This window comes from Pocillopora damicornis, chromosome 4 (genome assembly GCF_964200805.1).
Source record: "Pocillopora damicornis chromosome 4, jaPocDami1.2, whole genome shotgun sequence".
In the NCBI taxonomy this organism is placed as follows: Eukaryota; Metazoa; Cnidaria; class Anthozoa; order Scleractinia; family Pocilloporidae; genus Pocillopora; species Pocillopora damicornis.
The window spans coordinates 22,496,113-22,514,615 of record NC_142673.1 but is presented as its reverse complement, the minus strand read 5'-3'; the positions used below and the strand labels follow the sequence as shown (position 1 = coordinate 22,514,615).

The following is an 18,503-nucleotide window of genomic DNA, read 5'->3' as shown; positions in this document are numbered from 1 at the left end:
ATAGCCAAATTATAGACGGTTTAGTTTCCCCTTCGTTTTTCCGCGTGCATTTTTGCGAGTTTCAAAAGTAGTGTTTGCCAAAGCGATATGTTTTCCGAGTTGGTTTAGCGCGCATACATACCGGCACATTCCGATATCACTTTGATTGAAAGCTGAACTCCATTGCACATGCCCTCACGCATGTGTTCTGCGTGAGGTAGTTATTCGTTCAGTATGTGGAGCCTGGGCCAAAGCGATTAGAGATCGGAGGCTAAACATCTCACGACGTGTAACCATACTTCCTCTTTCCCCCACCCCAACCCCGAAATTACACGTCTGTTTGTTTACAGGTGAAAAATATAATGGTCATGACCCTCCATCAATAAAACTTAGAAAAGGAGAGAAACCATCCACCAGGATATTCTTTAAAATTGTTAGACAAAAACAGCAGAATTGAAATTCCTAAAGAACAAGATGGTTCTAAAAAGCTGGTCAGTAACCGCAGCAGACCTGAGGGAATATGTTAAAAGGAAAACCTTGTTTATTCCCTATATACTCGTGCCCTAGGCTTTGACATCATGAAAAATATTTTACCTCGTACTATTCACATTGTTCACCCGATCAGAACTCTCTCTGGCAGTGAGCTGCTCTTCCCACCCCCATAGATTTGAATGTAGTCCGACTCTTAAACTTATACACTTTAAAATCGAAGTAACACTTGGACAACAGGGAAAGAGGGGTAGAAGATAGGGTTTTAGGGATACAATTCGAATTCCACTCCATGACACTGCAGTCTCAATTGCAGTCTCAATGGCAAAGAGAAGACTGATTTGTCGCGGATTGTAGGTTCAGCTTGTATTCTGCTCTGAGCGACAAGAAAAGCTGTCGTCCATTGTGACCTATAGAGTATCTATCGAAGGCCCAAGTCTCGCGAGTAAGATTTCATCGTTGCCAGTTTCCGGGAGCAGTTTACACGAATATCACAAGATAGTGATATTTGTAACAAGTTCTTGTGTTTAGTGAGCGTTTGCCTGTGTTTAATCATTGAAGTTTCTACTTCTGTGAGGTTGGCGGATGTAAATGGATGCCAACTTGATCCATTGAATTAATTGTTCCAGTTTGCTTTCAGGAGATAGAGACCGGGGCCAGGAGGGGCGAGCCGGATTAAAGGAAAGAAAGTTGGAAGCTGCATAGGACCGCGCCAATTGCCAAAACAATTAAGAAAAACCCTTCTAATAATCTTAGCCTGTAAAAGCACCGAAGCAAGAAAAAGGTAAGAAAGCCCCTTGTAGCTATACCATGAATAATCATATACCTGAAAAAATTAAGCGCACATGATTGGCTGAAAACGAGTGCAATTTTCATGTAACACTAGTGCAAACTTGCAACACAGGTGTAACAAAAAAGAAAGGCGCACGTGCTGTCAAAATTCCGTCTGTCTTGACTTTCTGTGAAGCTTTTTCATGTAATTTTCTCAAAGACTACAAATTGCACGAGCCCGTAGTGCTTATTTACACTAAATTGCGATCGAAATCATGTTACTACCTGGACAAATAAAAATGCAAATTATTTTCGAGTTTTAAGGTTACCACGATTAAACGTGGACGATGAACAAAGTTTTCGTTGCAATTTGTCTTTTTTAGTTTTCTTTTTATCTGGAGATATCCTCGCTTTACGCTCATTTAAATTAATTTCATTGTGAGAAAAAAATTAGCGCTACTATAGCGATAAAACTACTATTTCAAACTCCAATATTTTAAAAATTGTTTTTAATCAAATGTAATCTTTAATCATCCATGCGCACAAAGTTTTATTACCTATACTTATAACATGTACCAACATACACATTTTACGTTTCTACATTTTTTTGCAATGCTCGCTTATAGTGGGAACTAACGTTTCTACGCTAATATTAAGCTACAGAAGTTGAAAAAATATGACTATAGTCATTATCAGATTGAATCGCATAATAATCAATAAAGCAAGCCAACTCGTGCTATTGAAAACTAAAATTTAAGAAGTATAAAGCAAAAATTATTCTAAATGTCTAAACGTAGACGAAGCAATTGAAAGAAGATGCCACAATAGTTGTGTCATAAAATAACCAATCTCCCTCTTCGGATACTTTTATGTTATTTCAGCCGCTAAGTTGTTTCCTTTCATTTTTCATGCTCAAATCTAAAAGTGAACTTCAAATATTACTGGAGGAAAGTTCCATTTAAGAGAAAAAGTGACGTTAAGTCTGGGGACGTTGAACAAAGAGGAAAAAAAATCTGGGACAAAACACATAGCAGCAGTTTTACGCTGAAGCAGCATCCCTCTTGTCCAGATAGCTTTCCCACAGTTCAAGAGAAGTTCCCCATGCGTTGATCACGTACTTCAGCTTCACATCAGTTGGTAGTTTGTCCAGTCCAGTAACTGGCTCATGTCCCTTATTGTCAAGATGCCATTCGATAAAGTCTTTCAAGCTAAAGGAAGGGATAAACGGCTGTAATGTATCACAATACTGGAAAGTACTCGACCGCACTATATTCCTTCCCACTTAATGACCCGCGCGGGATGTTGGAAGAACCAGAGAAGACCTTTACACGCTTTTCAAGCCGTCTCCCAAGGTCCCAAGTTAGTTATTTTAGCGCGAAAATGATAAAAAGTGCAACTTACAGTCGTTTTAAAAAATGAACCTCGATATCTTTATAAATCTGCTTTCTAACCGGTAAAAAGACATCAGTGAGAAACAAAGAACACAGACCAACTCTCGAGTCAAAATTGCAGTACTTTTCAAAAATGATGTACTTGGGAAGGTGTTTTAACAAAGGAGAGACAAACACTCTGTACACATATCGCTAGTAGCGAGTCGTATAGGGGGCCGACAAGATTTACTTGAATTCGCGGCCATCCTGTTGTTTTCTGATAGCTATGAAATGGCGTACTTTGAGGTGTGAAGACCCATTTGTGGAGTTAAAGACCTACTTCAACAACGCGTCATTTTTTGGAGATACAGGGTTTCAAAATTGAGGTGAAATTTTGGTTATCTCACTTCCCTTATTTGAATTTGATATCCATAGAGAAAAAAAATATCTGAGAGCAGCCTAACAAAGACACATGTAGTGAGGTAACCTACATTTTGTATTCCACGCGTTTAGTTAGTGAACGTGTGCGATAATAACAACTGAGCGAAAGGAGAAGGGAGCTTTTTGACGGGTCGTGCCCAGTTAAAGGGCTAAAACAAGCGAATTTCAAGCAAAGGATTCTTAAAATTTGAGATCTAGAAATCTTACCTCATGTCTTCTTCGCCTGGTGCCGCCTCTCCCCTGAGGTTAAGTAAGATCAATTCTAAGACCTCGGGCACGAATCGATCCGAGTAAATCCTCCTCATGCTATTGCTAAACTTCATCATTAGTATTTGTGGCATGACCTGCTTGTACGTGTCTGGAATCTGTTCGAACGGATCCTACGTAAAACAAATTCAAAACCGAAAATGTGCCTTCAGTTGTCAACACTACACAACAGTTCTCTGGAAGAGACAGAGAAAGGGAAGCACTCTGAGCAACGCCTCCGCGAATAATGTATCAAAATGACTTCTACAAGGGAACGAGATTAAAGACCAACGCCACTTCTAACTCCGAGCCTAGCCTTTTTTCTATATGACAGACTCCTGGTCATTAAAATCTTGAAGTTCTTCGCTCGTATGCGCTTTATCCACATGCTCGGATATTATTTATGTTAAATTGTCTGTAAAATACAAATAGCCTGAATTATTCTATTTCGTGAGCATAACATTTATTAGTTCTTAAGTGCAGAAATTGCGTCCTTATCAATTAAGATATGATTATGTAATAAATACGATGAAAAAATGATTTTGATATGATATTACCCGCTTGAGTAACGTTCCTTACCTCTCCCCGCCTCATTAAAATCCTTGCTCTCTCTAATGTCAACAGTCGCCAGAAGGAGAGAACGTGTCGCAACTGACAACACTGCTGCGCCTAAACAGAAGCAGAGCAGAAAAAAAGCTGTTCTTAAGGTACAGTTTAATTAGAGCGTAACGTGCTAACATGAAAAGGTGATCACGTTTACTTTTATATAGTAACAGACTGCAAAATTAATAAACTATAAAACCCGTTAGAAATCGCTATTGGCAGTTAACTATTTCTGGGTCTGTACACGTTTACTGTATTTAAAATATTTAAGATATTTCCAAGTTGGAAGACAATTTTCGATTCCTTACACAAAATGATACATTTGCACATTTCCCTATTTTTTACAAGAGTTCTCCCTTTTCTTGTTTTAAGCTTTTATCTTTCTTATTATTTCGCTTTTTGTAAGGTAAAACACGTAGCAAGAAACATAGCGCAAGGTAAAAACTTTTCGTTACCCATAGGGTCTAAAAGGTCTGTGGATAAACATCTATCTATCAAAACAGTTGAACTTGCACGGTTAAATTGAATGCTTACCTTAAGACTGCGAAGACTATTTTGTTGAGGCATGCGTAGTACATGTTGAAGGTAGTCTTTTAGCGGCTTTTCAGGTGATCCACCGGTCGAGGAAAGGAAACCGATTGCAATGTCGAGCGACGAAAGCACGTCACAGACGTCTGTCAGTGAGCGAAACTCGCCTAGAATTTGACTGCTTACCGCTGAACTCAATGGAACCTAACAATACGAAAATTTTTTTTGAGTCCTCGAAAATATACACTTTACTACACGATCGCAAAAATCTAAATATGACAATTGACCATCTACATGTGCAATTGCGCGACTGTCACCCGGGACCGGATACGTTTTCAATATCCATCCTGTGAATAAGATCTGAAAACCTGCCTGGCTACTTCATTGAAAGAATCACCATAGTGTTGCCAAGGAATATATGTTCCACTTATGTATACAATATCAACACAGTCATTTTCAGTTCCAAACCCATCGTATGTTATTATTAGTGTCGTTTCTATTACCAATATTGTCATAATAAGTATCACTGTTATTGGTACAACTATTATTACTGATAGCATCATCATTATCTTCATCATAGTAACTTCTCTCACTACCATTTTTGTTATTACTAATAGCATCATCATTATCTTCATCATATTAACTCCTCTCACCACCATTTTTTTATTACTAATAGCATCATCATTATCTTCATCATATTAACTTCTCTCACTACCATTTTTTTATTACTAATAGCATCATCATTATCTTCATCATAGTAACTTCCCTCACTACCATTGTTTTCTTGCTAATCATTGGCAACTCCAGAACGAGCTTGTGAGTCACATATTGAATAGGAATCGAGCACAAAAAACGAAATGTTTTACCTGTGGCCGGACCTTGTTTTTCACGGAAGTGAAAACCGAGTCTAACTGGGCGTCTTTGCTGAATGCAAACCTCTCGTCCTATGAAATAAATACGATATAATGCTCAAAACCTTTCCTTTAGGAGTGAATAAATAACTTTGGTAAAGACTTTGGACAGAAATTTCAGGAAATATTTTACAAACGTTGGACATCATTATGTATATTTGAAGCTACTTCGTACCTTGAAATCAATAAGTGGTCTTCCCCTTATGAACCTGTCAATCAGCTGTCTTTCAAGGGCTTCCCAGTTGTACTGAACCAATGTTCCCCGACCCACCTCTAGAGAGTAATTACACTGCGCCAAGACAAGGGGTAGAAGATCTCGTTCGGTGTCGTATGAAATCAGATGTGACCTTGTCACGTCTTGCAGCTGTATGTGGGGCAGGTCTCTAGTAATGACAGGGAACAATGACATCACACATTTGAAATAAAGTTCAAGTGGTTGCAAGGATACCCAAAGGCTACACAAAGAGGTTTATCATTAAAATCAGTTATTCTTATTTCGGGTCTATATCTACTTATGGCTAGTTTACGGAGAACATGATGTTGATTGCCGATCAGTTGTGATCATAGAATATTCGTATTCATAATGTTTTCTTAAACGTGAAATGTCAGCTCCTAGTCTTCAAAGCGCGAGGTGAAAAAAGTAATTGCTAAATGAAATTGTAAAAAGTAATTGTCGCCACGTTAAAATAGGCAAATTGATCGTTGTACGTTCAGCACATTGGCCATATAGAGTGGGAGCGATATTTGAAGCTACAAAAGGAAATTTACTTCATTATCGACGCAGCATATCGTTTCACTGAAACTTAGAATAGGACTGAAAGCGTTGTGAGGTCATTCACGGTACTCTTAGCAAAGTAACTCTTAGGGTGGGTGGCATAAGGAAAAGGTTCCGTCATCGCACTTACTTGACTTTCCCGCCAATCAAGTTTTGATATCTTTCGTTGAACTCGTTGTGAAGCGTGGTGAGGAAAAATACCAGAGCCGTGGAACAGATACCCATGCCGGAGGTACTTGGCAGGAGTACAGCAAGTGGACGTGAATTATCCATGGGCTGGTCACACAAGTCCTTTGGAGGACGTAAACGCCCTGTTTAGGACAATTAATGATTGAGAAGAGATATACTACATATGTAGATACAATCATAGTCAGTGGTCTGGGACAGTAGCACTTTTAACCTTTCTTTTGCTCCTCTATACACCCCGTGGCTCTATGCTGTGCGGACGAGGGGGGAGGAAGGGGGGGGGGGAAAGGAATGAGAAAGAAAATGAACTTGAACTTAGTGAATCGTTTGTAAAAGGCGGGTAAAATTATGTCCTGAGTACCTAATGCATGAATGGTTTGTGCCGTTTAATAACTTGATAATACCGTAAAATCTAATAGCTTTACGACCTGCTTCATTCATGAATACTCGTTTACAAATGCTGCCAATCTAAGCGTACCTTGCTGATCGAGACTAAGCCGCACAAGGTTCCATGCGACGTTAAAGCTCGCTATCAGTGACACAAGTTCACCTTTCTCTGTTTCTGAGGAGGAAGACAAAAAGTCAAGGGATTTTATAGAAGAGAAAAAAATAAGGAAAAAATAATTCGACAGTCAACTTACTTGAAGGAATATTCCGCAGGAATTCTCTTATCCTCATGCGCTGTGCTTCAGTTCTGTCAATTCGACGATGGAATTTGTCCATCAGAAGACGCTGTAGTTTTATAATGTCCGGCAGAAAACGCAGAGCGCGGAGTTTGTGTTCCTATAAATGAACAACAAATAAATGTAAAAGGCAAAAGGACTGGCAGTTGATGGATGACATCTATCCGTCCATCATCATCATCCATTGGTGCTGCTCATTACCCAATAGCTCGCACCTTATGTTTTAAGAAATTTTTCAGTTCAACATACTCTCAGTTAAAACCATACTTCACAGCAAATTACGAACTTCAAAAGCAAAAATGGTGCTCTGAAAGCAAACATACGAAACAGATGTAAAAATTGGTAAGTTGAAGTAGTTCAATATGGTTTACCTGCCGTAAAAACTCCGCTAATACTTTGTTCCTCTCAGGATCAGTGGACAGTACCTCTTGTTGAAATGTGTGCGCAAAGTGATCAAGAGTCACTTGAGTCCGGTATCTCCATAGGGCAGGGCAAGTGGGAGGGATACCACCACTCAGAGCTTCAGTAGGGACGTCTATCTCGAACAGCTGACGCATTAAGGGATTATTACCTGCGGAAACAATCAAGGGCCATCAATGTGATATTTTATTTCTTGAAAAACAAAAGCGAGACTTGTATTTCCACCCTTTAAACACGGACTTGTCGATTCTCCATCTGGTTCACAATAATTTTATCTAAGATGAGAGGTAAAAATTGGCATAGGCTTAGATCAAGAGATTGTAAACTCTCAGCAGTTTATAATCTCTTGGCCTAGGTACAAAAATCCCGATAAATCGCCTAAAAATCAGTCCAGAAATTCTCCAAAAAATGACTATAAATTTCAATTTTATCTCGAAATTTTTTTCTATAGATACCGATTCTGCTCAATTGTTTTCCAAATAATCACATACTAAAACACGAGATTCCTGTGCTGAAATTGCATGGACGCACCTTCAAACTGATTCAAAATGATCATTTATTTACTAGACAATTTAAGTGGTTCGTTACCTTTCATAATTCACTTTCAAACAAGCAATAACGATGACACCAAACAGTAAGCAGTGTAATTTCTACGAACCACGTAAATTTGTTTTTAATTTATCGGCTGTATATTTCCAAACATTTTCATCTAAATATCCTTTAATGTTCTAAAAATCCTATCCTCAAATTTTCTAAAAATCCTGTTTGCCTCTAAATATCCTAAAAAATCTAGTCCTAAACTGGCAGTACACCAAGCCCATAATTAAACGAGTTCATGGTTTTTCTTATTGGAAGAGTACCAATGTCCAAGGTCACATATTATTATTGTTTCATGTGGAAATGAACTCACCGAGCCGCTTGTCACTAACCAACATTTGTAAGTGCTGTTGAATTTTTTCTTCAAGGTTCTAAAAGATAGGAAAAGAAAATCGGTGGCCTAACAAATAACAAAATTAAAACCTGAACTACAAAAAAAATCTAACATACCGTTAAAACTGGAGTAACAACAGTGGCACTGAAGGCTGCTTCCCATCCTCTCCGAGACTCCTTCGATTTTAGGTCATAAGCAAAGTCTGCGGCCTGTTGCGCTAAAACGTTTCAAATCTCATTAAGTTACAGATGAAACTGCTTCAAAGGGTTTCTATCTATCCGTCTAATAAGGTCAAATAATTGAACCCATGAGACAAACATATGTTCGGCTATACATAAAAAACAATGTGTAGGATCTAAAATGTAACAGAATAAACACTCTTCTCGTATTAGGGCCATGATATACATTTTGCAATTTTTTCCTATTCATTTGATAATTATGCCGAAAAAATTATATTATGTGGACTAGTGCGAAAAGCAAAGAGACTTAAATTAGGATTGGCAAATTCCCGAGTTCTTTTTCGTCTTTCTTCGAAAACAACAAGCTCTATGGTATTGAGAATTCTTGGAAGCTTACTTCTACTGACATGCGCAGTCATTTGTGCAAGGACCATGTGGATACAAAGCACCGTGTCGTCCACACTCCTCCCCAGGCTTTTGGCGAGAACTTCAAAGTCCAATTGCAGGTGATCCCACAAAAATCGTGTCAATGCCGCCGGTGGAATTGTGGGATTGATGAGATTGGAAATATTCTAGACAAAGTAAAAAAAGCAAGACGAGGTTTAACAGGTAGTTTAAAATCTACCCACATAGGCATTCTTTAATTTTACTAAATAATTTAATTTGCGGGCCATCAAATGTATAGAATGGCAGAACTTAAATCATACTTTTTTGGTTTAAGCATAGATAATTGCCGTTTATCAAAGTAACTAAAGCACCAAGACTCACCTTCTCTAAACATTTCACCTACTTATTTATTTTTTAATACCTCCTACCTAATCCCTCTGAGTGATCCATTTATGATCACAAAAAAACTGAGCTAAAAAGCAGAAGGAGCACAAAAGCAAAAACAACGATATCTTCAAAAACAATGACAAATGAGGTAAAGGACACTAAGGAAAGATACAACTTCCTTTAGTCTTCTCAGATAGTTTCTGATACCTAAAGAAAGAACCAAAGGAAGAGAAGGGGTTGTGATGACTCCCAGAGTTACATACTGACAAGTTCTACATTCACATTTTCACCTCTACTAGTTTTTTCTATAAGAAAAGAGTTACTCGAACGAGAAATAATTAACCCTTTTCAAGATATAGTCGAGGGGATAAAGGACCAGCTCACCTGTGGATGCCGGTGGGCTCCTTCAATCATGGCACAGTGCATAAGAATCCGTGTAATGCCGACAAGTACAGGCGACAAGTTCCTTTCAGGAGCAACACCTCTGGACCTTGTATTAGCATGGCCAAGCACGTGACCCGTCATTGTTCGGTCATTTCTACAGACCAAAGATAGCAAAGTCAAAGGTGTTCTTTTGCAAACTTTGGTCACACTAGCCTGATACTCTTGCACAAGTGGAATATATTTGCATTTTTGAAAGCCATTGATTAAGAGTACTTCCGGGAAAGCCCAAGGAACGTCACCAATAAGCAAAAGAATTTAACTCTCGGCCTTACTCTACTACGTGTTTAGAGTAATTTAAATACCATCAAAGAAATGGCAAAACAATTTGTGTCCGGATTTCCACAAGGTTTTTTAAATCAACACTAATAATAACTTTGACAATGATTAATCTAATGACCACTAAAAATTAAACGGTTAAATGACCAGATAAAGCTTTGTTCCGTACCTCTGGATTGTTGTATTTCCTTGAGTGAGTTGATGCCCTGACCCACCTATGTTGACGTTACACTCAGGGCAAGTCCTCATTTCCGTGGGGCGCCCACACTGCCAAAAAAAAGTTTATATGGACGATATTGGAGAGATTTAGCACATCGTTTACGTGAACGTGAATGGCAAGAGTGACCATGTGACCACGATTTTTCCGCCACTTTTCCACGTTACCAGCTGCACTTTGCCGTTTCTACTTGTAAGTAAGCTGTTTCATGTTTGCCGTGTATGTTCACACAAAAAAAAATTAAAAGTGCACCAAAATAATTTCCTCTTAGTCATGTAAGAGTAGATGAAGTCTCGTGTTTACAATCCTTGAAATTCTGCACTTTTCGACAGAAGAAAGCTGCAAAAACTCTCGTTGACTCATGTCACGGCTTCATCGAAACTCAAACTGACGTGAGCCCACGCGAAGCTAAAGCAGTAAGGTTCACACCATTTAAGGTTAAACGCGAAAGGGCAAGGTTACGTATGCCGTTTCACGTAAACACAGTGCTGAATCTCTTTATTGCGAGTCTTGCGGGAGAGAGGTGCATGATTGCTGTAATTTCTACTTAAGCTTTGAAGAAAGTAAACGATGGTTGCAATTTTCAAGCAAGGAACTCTCCGTGCCTAAAGGGTTCTTAGAGGAAATGTCTCTAAAGAAGAGAATAGTTTGGGTACCAAATCATCATCAATATCCATTTCTGCCGCCACATCTGACTCCGCCAACGCAACCCCTGTTGAAGGGTGCCTTACGCCAACGCGCTTGAGTTCAAATAGATACGTTTTATTTACATGAAATCGCATACTTTTTGTTACCTAATATAGGTTTATAATAAGTCAGCAGAAGCCTCTTCAATTGTAAGAGGGGAAACTTACATTTCCGACGTAATAGGGATGTCCTCTTGGACATTCTGCAAAAAGAGAGAAGTATATTTCCCGTAAGCATAATCACGAAATATGCTTCAGCTAACGGAGACTACACTGGAACGGATATTTTGAGTTACTTACGATACCAGCTTCCAGTCTCACTTATTCCAGTCATTGCTTCCTGAAGGTTGTCGTCTGGCATTGTGGGTAAATAGGCATTCTGACACACAAACAAAAGCAACTTTAGCAAAGAAATCACTTCTTAAAGTTGTTTTCAATTTAGCAGTTACTATCATAGGCGGTAAAGAACAGTGAAAACAAGCAAGACTTTGTTTGGCTTCCTTAAGGGTTTTAAGCGTACCATCAAAGCTACAGGATTGTCCATAAGAAGACGCAGTGGTTCGCACACAGTCATTTGATTAATACACTGTAACACAGCAGTGGTATGAATAACAATTTCGGCCAAACTTTGGTCCCGCGCTGATCGACCAGGAGCTACTTGGACGGCAGGAAACCCAGCATCACCTTGAGTGTTGTTTAGAAGCTGAATAGCGAACTGTTGAGCCTAAAGAGAAGAATGACGTAGAGACACTGAAGACCAAGAGGAATTAAGGAGCCAACAGCAAATGTTAAAATGAAAAAGTCAGAAACAATATGATTCGTTTGAACTCACCCTAGCAGAAAGCTGAGCACCATCACTTAGAAATTCTCCAAAACACTGATGAGCCTGAAAGAGCAAACCATTTGATAACCTACTAAAGGCCATGGTAAAATCTTACCGAGGCAGAAAATCAAAAACATCAATGGAATACCTTACAACACAGATTTTCCCAACGTTTCTTGATAGATTAAGATTTCAAACATTCTCATTGAAAGAAAGGACACAGGGCATGTATTTATTTCCTTGCGTTTTAGATGTATATACACTTCTTTCCTAACAAAATAAAGCTTATCAACAATATTCAGTATATTCACAGATATGTGATGTGTGTTATGTGTATAAGGGTCTGTTGATGTTTGTTCAGTTGATTGACATCACAAGTGTACAGAAAGCTAAATCCTTTCAGGGGTTCATTGAATAAATCAGTTAAGTATGTACCACGGTTATCCAAAAAAGATTGTTAGTTTCTTACTCTTGTGGAGAGCTGTCGTTGAGAGGAGGTAAAACCATAACAAGTGGTCACTTCGCGATATTCAGACAACAAAATCATGACATCTCTCACGAAAAGCGGCAAGACAATGCTCTGCAAACAATAAAGGCAAAATATAATTCACCGCTAATTCTTTTCGGGTGAGTTGAGTGACCTTCGTCTTCTTCACAGTCTTTTATTTCGCTTGCCACTATCCACTGTTTTACTATTATTTTCTGGGATTACGCCTCGTGGTCGAAAGATGAGATCGACAATCAACCTTAAAGTTGTAACTATACGACCACGCTCTAGATATCACCATGACACGAGCTGTAGCTATGTGACCAAGCTTACGACGACACGTCACTCAAAACTACCTCAAGCTTTCGGAAAAAAAATTTGTAGACTACAGCGATCTTAAGTGTGGATATAACAGATAGACGCAGCTATAAGCAGTCTCTAACGGTTTCGTACCTGGAGCGCGCTATTCAACTCCTTCGGTGTACCACTTAGCACAGTCTCTGCCATAGCTTCTCTGATTTTCTTGTACTCCTCTCCGTATATAATAAACCTATCAGGAACAATATCTCCTTGCTGGAGAAGACAAAAAGGGAAAAAAAATGAAGGGCATTGAGTTTACTACAAAAGGTAAAAAGAGAAAAGAAGCTTGTTATTTTAAAAGAAATTTATAACTGAAATAAGAGGTGAAGGTTTTAACCTATTCAACTTCTTCACGCATTTTACCTGTTTGTCTCTACTCTCTGGAGGCAAAATCCACTCAGACTCCTTTTTATCACACAAGATATTGATCGACTCCACACCAAACCTCCTCGCCAGCTGTCTCAGAAGGTACAATCGGGGAATCTGGCTCAGACTCTTGTAGCACATTCTCCTTGCTCCTTCAAAAAGGCTTTGTAATTCGTTTTGTACAACCAGATCATTCCACGGACCGTCTTTTTCTGTGACACTTTTGTACATAAACTTAGCAACTAATGCTAAAGCATAGCGCGCTTTAGCAACGGCTTCTAAAACATCTACATTGAGGTCTCGTGTGTGTTGCTGTGGCGAGTTGGAGGTAAGCAAAGGCGAACATTCATCGCAAAGTTGCTGAGCAAGTGTAATCATAACCAGCAAATTGTCTGAGGCCTTAGAATACAAGCTGATCAGGGAGTCCTGCAAACAGAGTGAACGACAAAGTAGTGAGAAACTTCTTCAGATTATCTTTTGTGTTCAGTAATGGACAGAGTATCACGCCATCTTTGAAAAGATAGTTATTTCAAACGAAAGATATTTGTACAGTATAGCTATTCACGACAAAGAAAGCATTTTCATAATTAAGTTAGGTTTATCAATATGATTCCTTGTGATGATAAATCGCCAAAACAAAAAGGAAATAACTAAAGGATAAATAGAGTACTGAATCTCTTACGGGTCAGAACTAGATCAAAGGCGAGTGCTGAATAAAGAGCGTGTTCCGTAAACAACAGTAGTACTGCGTATTTCAAATAACTAGTAATTCCATAGCTCACCTCCCAACAGTGCACAAAAAGTTGACAGACTTGTAACAAATGACCTGCTTCTGGTCTCAGTTCTCGAGCGCTGGCCAAGTAGTGTGACAAATGCTCTTTTACTTCCTTGTCACTGAAAAAAATAGTGATAAAAATGAGCAACGATAAAGAAAAGGGAAATCATGATGGTAGAAAGAGAATATGACCTGATATAACATTCATAGTAGGAAAATAAAGAATTTGATTGATACAAATAATGAAAATAATTGCTCTAAAGACAAAAGGTTTCCAACCCTGAGGTAAATAAAAACCGAAGGAGAGATTGGTGATTTTCGGCTGGCGCCTAATTCTAAGGAATTTATCAACCTACGATCGGAGAGCAGAGCATTGGTTTTGCAACCTTAAGCCCCACAAATCAAAAACGTATTACCTCCATTAACAGCTGTACATACCCTGCTCTCAGGAGTTGTTGTAGAAGAAACGATCTGACCACAGGTGTTGCATCAATGCCATGTTCCGGAAAAGGAGAAAAATCCTTAGTCTTTGAACTGGCTTCTATTACATAACTCATGAACATTTCAAACAGTTCAGGATCCATAACACCCTCATCGTCCTTTTTGCCAAAACAGAACAGTGAGACAAGCTCCATGAAGAAGGAGTTGCACCGACGACGGAAGTCGAAGTGTTCTCGAACAGCTTTCCTGTAAATACAATTGCACACCCAACTCAGTTAATGAATGGTTCTTAAATAAGGAAATAACATTATGCAAAGCGGTTATATCTATCTCCAAAGACTTTTATGTCATTATTACAGTGTATAGCAAATGAAGATAAATTTACAAAGAGGAAAGCACAACTTTTCTTTTAATTCTCGTCAAGTCTATTATCGATCTCACCCATAACGCCATATGCGAGAAACTTAGAACTATGCTCCAGTTCAAAATTCTTTTGAACTTCTCAATTAAGTGTTGAAAGTGCAATGGAATAGCCTGATTTCGATTTACCGAGCTTTATGATAGATCTAGAAATTAGCTCCATTCTCCCGACTTGGTCACGCGCGTTTACCCCTTGAATATGTTTGTTTCCATGTGGGCGAAACTGATCTGTAGGCCAGTTGATTTGGGGGCGAACCGATCTATAGGCGATATGAATTGTAGGCGAAACTATTCCGTAGGCGAGCTGACCTGGGGGCGTATCGATTCGTAGGCAAGATGACGTGAAGCGAAAACGGCGAGATGACTCGTGAACGAACCAACCCGTAGACTTGTGATGGAAACTAACCTGTTAGCGAGATGACTTCTAGCGCATCTGTGTTTTCTTCATTAATTCCTTAGAGCACTTTTTTCTGATTGGCTGTTGTGTGATTGCTTTAGTTTTGGTTTTAGAACAATTGAATTAAAGCGCTTTCAAACATAGGTAACCGTTATTTCCACAAATAGTACTATTATATAGGGCCTATTGCACAAAATATACGTATTTACGATGGCTCCCTGTGCGAGCTTGGGCTACCTGAGTTTTAATAAATACGTTATACCTTATTAATTTGGTGGGTAAGATCTTGAAATCATCCGGTACGTCTCCCTTGCAGTACGGACATGTTCTCTCCCTTTCAATCCAGTTAGTGACGCAAACAAGGCAAACAACATGACCACAGGGCATTTTAACAGGATCCCTCTGAGCCAGACCATCCAGACACACAGGACAGGTGTTCACACCATAACTGTGGGATAGAAGAAATGCTGCTTTAGGGCTGCGTCGAAAACTATCTGTGTAAGTCTTTACACGCACGCGCGGAAGCACGATGAACATTGGAAGGAGAGGTTCATTCTCATCGAGGCGAATCGAGGGCAAGAACATTATCAAAAAAGATTTTGAAAAACATCTACTGTCTTTGTAAGAGCACAATGACAAAGGTACAATTTATGACCAACAATCCTAACATTTTTACTGCCATCTTCTTACCTGGTATAACGTTTACTAACAGCTTCACTGCAATCCACAAGAAACTTTTCAATAACTAGCATTGTTTGTGGTTTAGTGAAGTCTGTCTCATCACCTAATGCCTGTTAGAAAGATTGTTTTGTAAATGAATATTTATTTTGAACATAGCAGCGCTAATTTTCAATCTTAAGTCAAAGCACTAAGAACCACAACACACTCTTTCGCTGTTCACATACGAGCATAGATGTTTCGACCCACCTTCCACAGTTTGAAAACATTCTTCACATCGGCTGGGTGGCATGCAACTGTGCCAGGGCAGGTATGTTCAATAAACAATCGCACAGCACTTACTCTCTGCCAAGTTGACCTGACACAGAAAGTTCGCGAAAAGAAAAAAAGTAATGACATCAAATACAATAATATCCTTGCCTGTTAAGTTTAGGTACAAGCTTTAAAAAGTGATCTTGACTGCGGTTATTATTTCTTTTAAATGTAATTCAGGTAAGAGGTTAAGAGCCAAAAGCAAAGCGAATTCCACCGAAAAAACTGAAATGTGATTAGTCGATCTAGAATTTTAAAAAGTGCAATACCTGCAATTACGTAGAATGTGGTTTACTTTACGGCCATACGGTGAAAGATTACTGATCATGTTCTCAGCACTTGTTCTGATACTCAACACTCTGTTACACCACACTAAGCGAGTCTGTGGATCGTCAAACTCTTCAGCACCAGGTTCAAGTTTGGACAAGCAAATCTCTAGGGCGACGGCATCAAGGACCTTGAAGGCATTATTAGATCATGTTAATCTTACTACGGAACTTTTTTCATTCATAATTCAGAATTATGTGCATAAAGCTCTCAAAGCGTGAAAGGCTAAAAATAACAAGGTTAATTTTAATCTCATGAAATTTTCGATTGAAGGATTACTTTTCAAAACAAGCCATAAGCTTACCATCTCCGTTTCGTTTGGAGGAATAACTTCCCGAAGGCTGGTTACAATATCTGGTTGAGCCTGTACTAGTTGGCAGAAGTTCGCCAAACGTTTCTCGATGCGATCGTAAGCCACGTGAATGGAAGAGATGGTGAGGGTGAATTCCTCATCCGAAAATGTCTCATCATGCAACTCGCGAGAGGCTGTGACGATAGCTTGACTAATCAGCTGTTGAGTAACAAAAAATAATGAGGATATTATCGGGCTTTCGATAATTTTTTACCTTCTTGGTTGGTTCTACGTCGGGAATTTGGCGCCTGGCGATAGCTCGAGAACATTCATTCAAATCGTCACAGATTTCAGATAATATGGAAGCAGCTGGGTTGATTGTCTCAAGTTCACCCAGTTTCTCAGTACGCATGTCATTCAGCAAGTAAATCTTTATCATCATTTGCAGAATAGCAGGTTGGCTTCGTCTCTGCTAACGTGTGACAAACGACAGATTATTTCCCAACTTGAGTCAAACCAGGCGAGATAGGCGATATGCAGAGTTCACAAGTGCTTCACACCCTTTATGAGGTGAACAGAAATTAAGGTAACGTAAAAACTAAAAACAAATGGTCTGGGTAGAGGATCTTTCGGGTTTGTGGGTGAAACTGATTTAAATTCCTCTACGAGCGTACATTTCTTTTTCAAATAAAATAGCAACTCCGTTCTGCCACTGATTGGGTACATGTCGTACATAATTCACATGCGCTTGCTACGACAAAAGTGGATCTAGATTTCGTAGATAAGAGATAGGAGAATCCAATCATCATTCTTTATGATGTCCTACCTCTTCCTCTCCAGGAACTGTCGGTTTGTGGACCATGTGAACGAAGTCGTGAAGGTAGCGCATCACTGCCGCTTCCTCGTAGCCTTCATATTCAGTTTCTTCGAGCAGTCTTCCGATTTCCGACGTAGTCACTAGGTCACACAAACACTGCTGAACTGGGGTGTTTGTTCTCGCTTATAAAAGAACGAAACAGCAATGAGTTCAAGAACCTTCCGCTTTCGTTTATATGGAGAACGAAATATGTTTATTTGTGACTTCGTCAAAAACTTTTCGCAAAACTTTTTTGGAAAAGAAATCGAAAGACTCGAAAAACTTGTGTCATAAACTCAAAGAGTCCAACATGTGAAGTCTAACGTAATTAAAATTTTTTACTCACCGGTTCTTTCTATCCGTGCGTACACATTTTATTTGAACTCTGTACTTAACAATCGTTAGAAGTTTAGCTTGTTATGAAAGTATAACGCGCATTGTTGTATTTTATCGTTGTAACTAGTAAGAAACTACATTATGGGTACGCTGAAAATTAAAAAAGTATTTACCTGCAATACTACAAGCCTCTTTCCACATAGCATCAATTCTCTCTTTGATCAGCCATGAGAAAGGAAACTGCAGGTCAAAATTTTGTCTTTCACACGCAGAAGTCATTACTGGCACGCGCTCCCTTATGATGCCACTCTCAAGGGACAGAAAGCTATCGTACTGAAGTTCAACTATATCTTGGCTTTGGAAAAGTGATATCCAAAGGCGTGAAAACCAGGTACCTTCACCCGTCACAAGTTCCAAGTTAGAATCGCGGTCTACAAGGGCTATAACTTCAGAGAGAATTGGTATTACAGACGAATATATTCTCTGCCATAGCGCTTTTCTGAATGTTCCATTTTCTTGGATCCCGGTACCACTCAAAGCTTCTGAGCGTAACCAGTCAGTGGCTTTCATCCCAGCCCGCTCATCCTTTTCTTCAAGAAGTTTGTGGATTCGCCGAGACAAAACGGTAGCAAATGACAAATCTGACAGAAAAAAAGATAAACTCTTGTTAGCGAACCTTTAAAAACAAGCGAAAACTTATTAAATTCGAGCATTCCTCTTTTAA

General features: G+C 39.1%; 1 protein-coding gene across 3 annotated transcripts in view; it reads right to left on the bottom strand.

The window, feature by feature from the left end:
* Positions 1–1,731: 1,731 nt before the first annotated feature.
* LOC113682400 (E3 ubiquitin-protein ligase rnf213-alpha-like) overlaps positions 1,732–18,503 on the bottom strand; it is a 68,035-nt gene continuing 51,263 nt past the window's right edge. For all 3 annotated transcript variants that reach the window (XM_089204516.1, XM_089204517.1, XM_089204518.1), the window contains 31 exons: positions 17,953–18,420; positions 17,414–17,586; positions 16,600–16,806; positions 16,238–16,425; positions 15,906–16,014; positions 15,669–15,769; positions 15,241–15,426; positions 14,159–14,407; positions 13,728–13,839; positions 12,943–13,371; positions 12,673–12,792; positions 12,202–12,312; positions 11,742–11,795; positions 11,430–11,633; positions 11,210–11,288; positions 11,078–11,112; positions 10,176–10,273; positions 9,671–9,824; positions 8,910–9,084; positions 8,450–8,550; positions 8,313–8,370; positions 7,354–7,553; positions 6,941–7,082; positions 6,778–6,861; positions 6,244–6,424; positions 5,514–5,721; positions 5,294–5,371; positions 4,434–4,631; positions 3,876–3,965; positions 3,258–3,430; positions 1,732–2,447 (listed from right to left, as the gene is read on the bottom strand). In XM_089204516.1, coding sequence (XP_089060642.1) covers positions 2,279–2,447; positions 3,258–3,430; positions 3,876–3,965; positions 4,434–4,631; positions 5,294–5,371; positions 5,514–5,721; positions 6,244–6,424; positions 6,778–6,861; positions 6,941–7,082; positions 7,354–7,553; positions 8,313–8,370; positions 8,450–8,550; positions 8,910–9,084; positions 9,671–9,824; positions 10,176–10,273; positions 11,078–11,112; positions 11,210–11,288; positions 11,430–11,633; positions 11,742–11,795; positions 12,202–12,312; positions 12,673–12,792; positions 12,943–13,371; positions 13,728–13,839; positions 14,159–14,407; positions 15,241–15,426; positions 15,669–15,769; positions 15,906–16,014; positions 16,238–16,425; positions 16,600–16,806; positions 17,414–17,586; positions 17,953–18,420 — 4,934 coding nt within the window. In that variant the 3' untranslated portion in view covers positions 1,732–2,278. The remainder of the gene's footprint in view (positions 2,448–3,257; positions 3,431–3,875; positions 3,966–4,433; positions 4,632–5,293; positions 5,372–5,513; positions 5,722–6,243; positions 6,425–6,777; positions 6,862–6,940; positions 7,083–7,353; positions 7,554–8,312; positions 8,371–8,449; positions 8,551–8,909; positions 9,085–9,670; positions 9,825–10,175; positions 10,274–11,077; positions 11,113–11,209; positions 11,289–11,429; positions 11,634–11,741; positions 11,796–12,201; positions 12,313–12,672; positions 12,793–12,942; positions 13,372–13,727; positions 13,840–14,158; positions 14,408–15,240; positions 15,427–15,668; positions 15,770–15,905; positions 16,015–16,237; positions 16,426–16,599; positions 16,807–17,413; positions 17,587–17,952; positions 18,421–18,503) is intronic.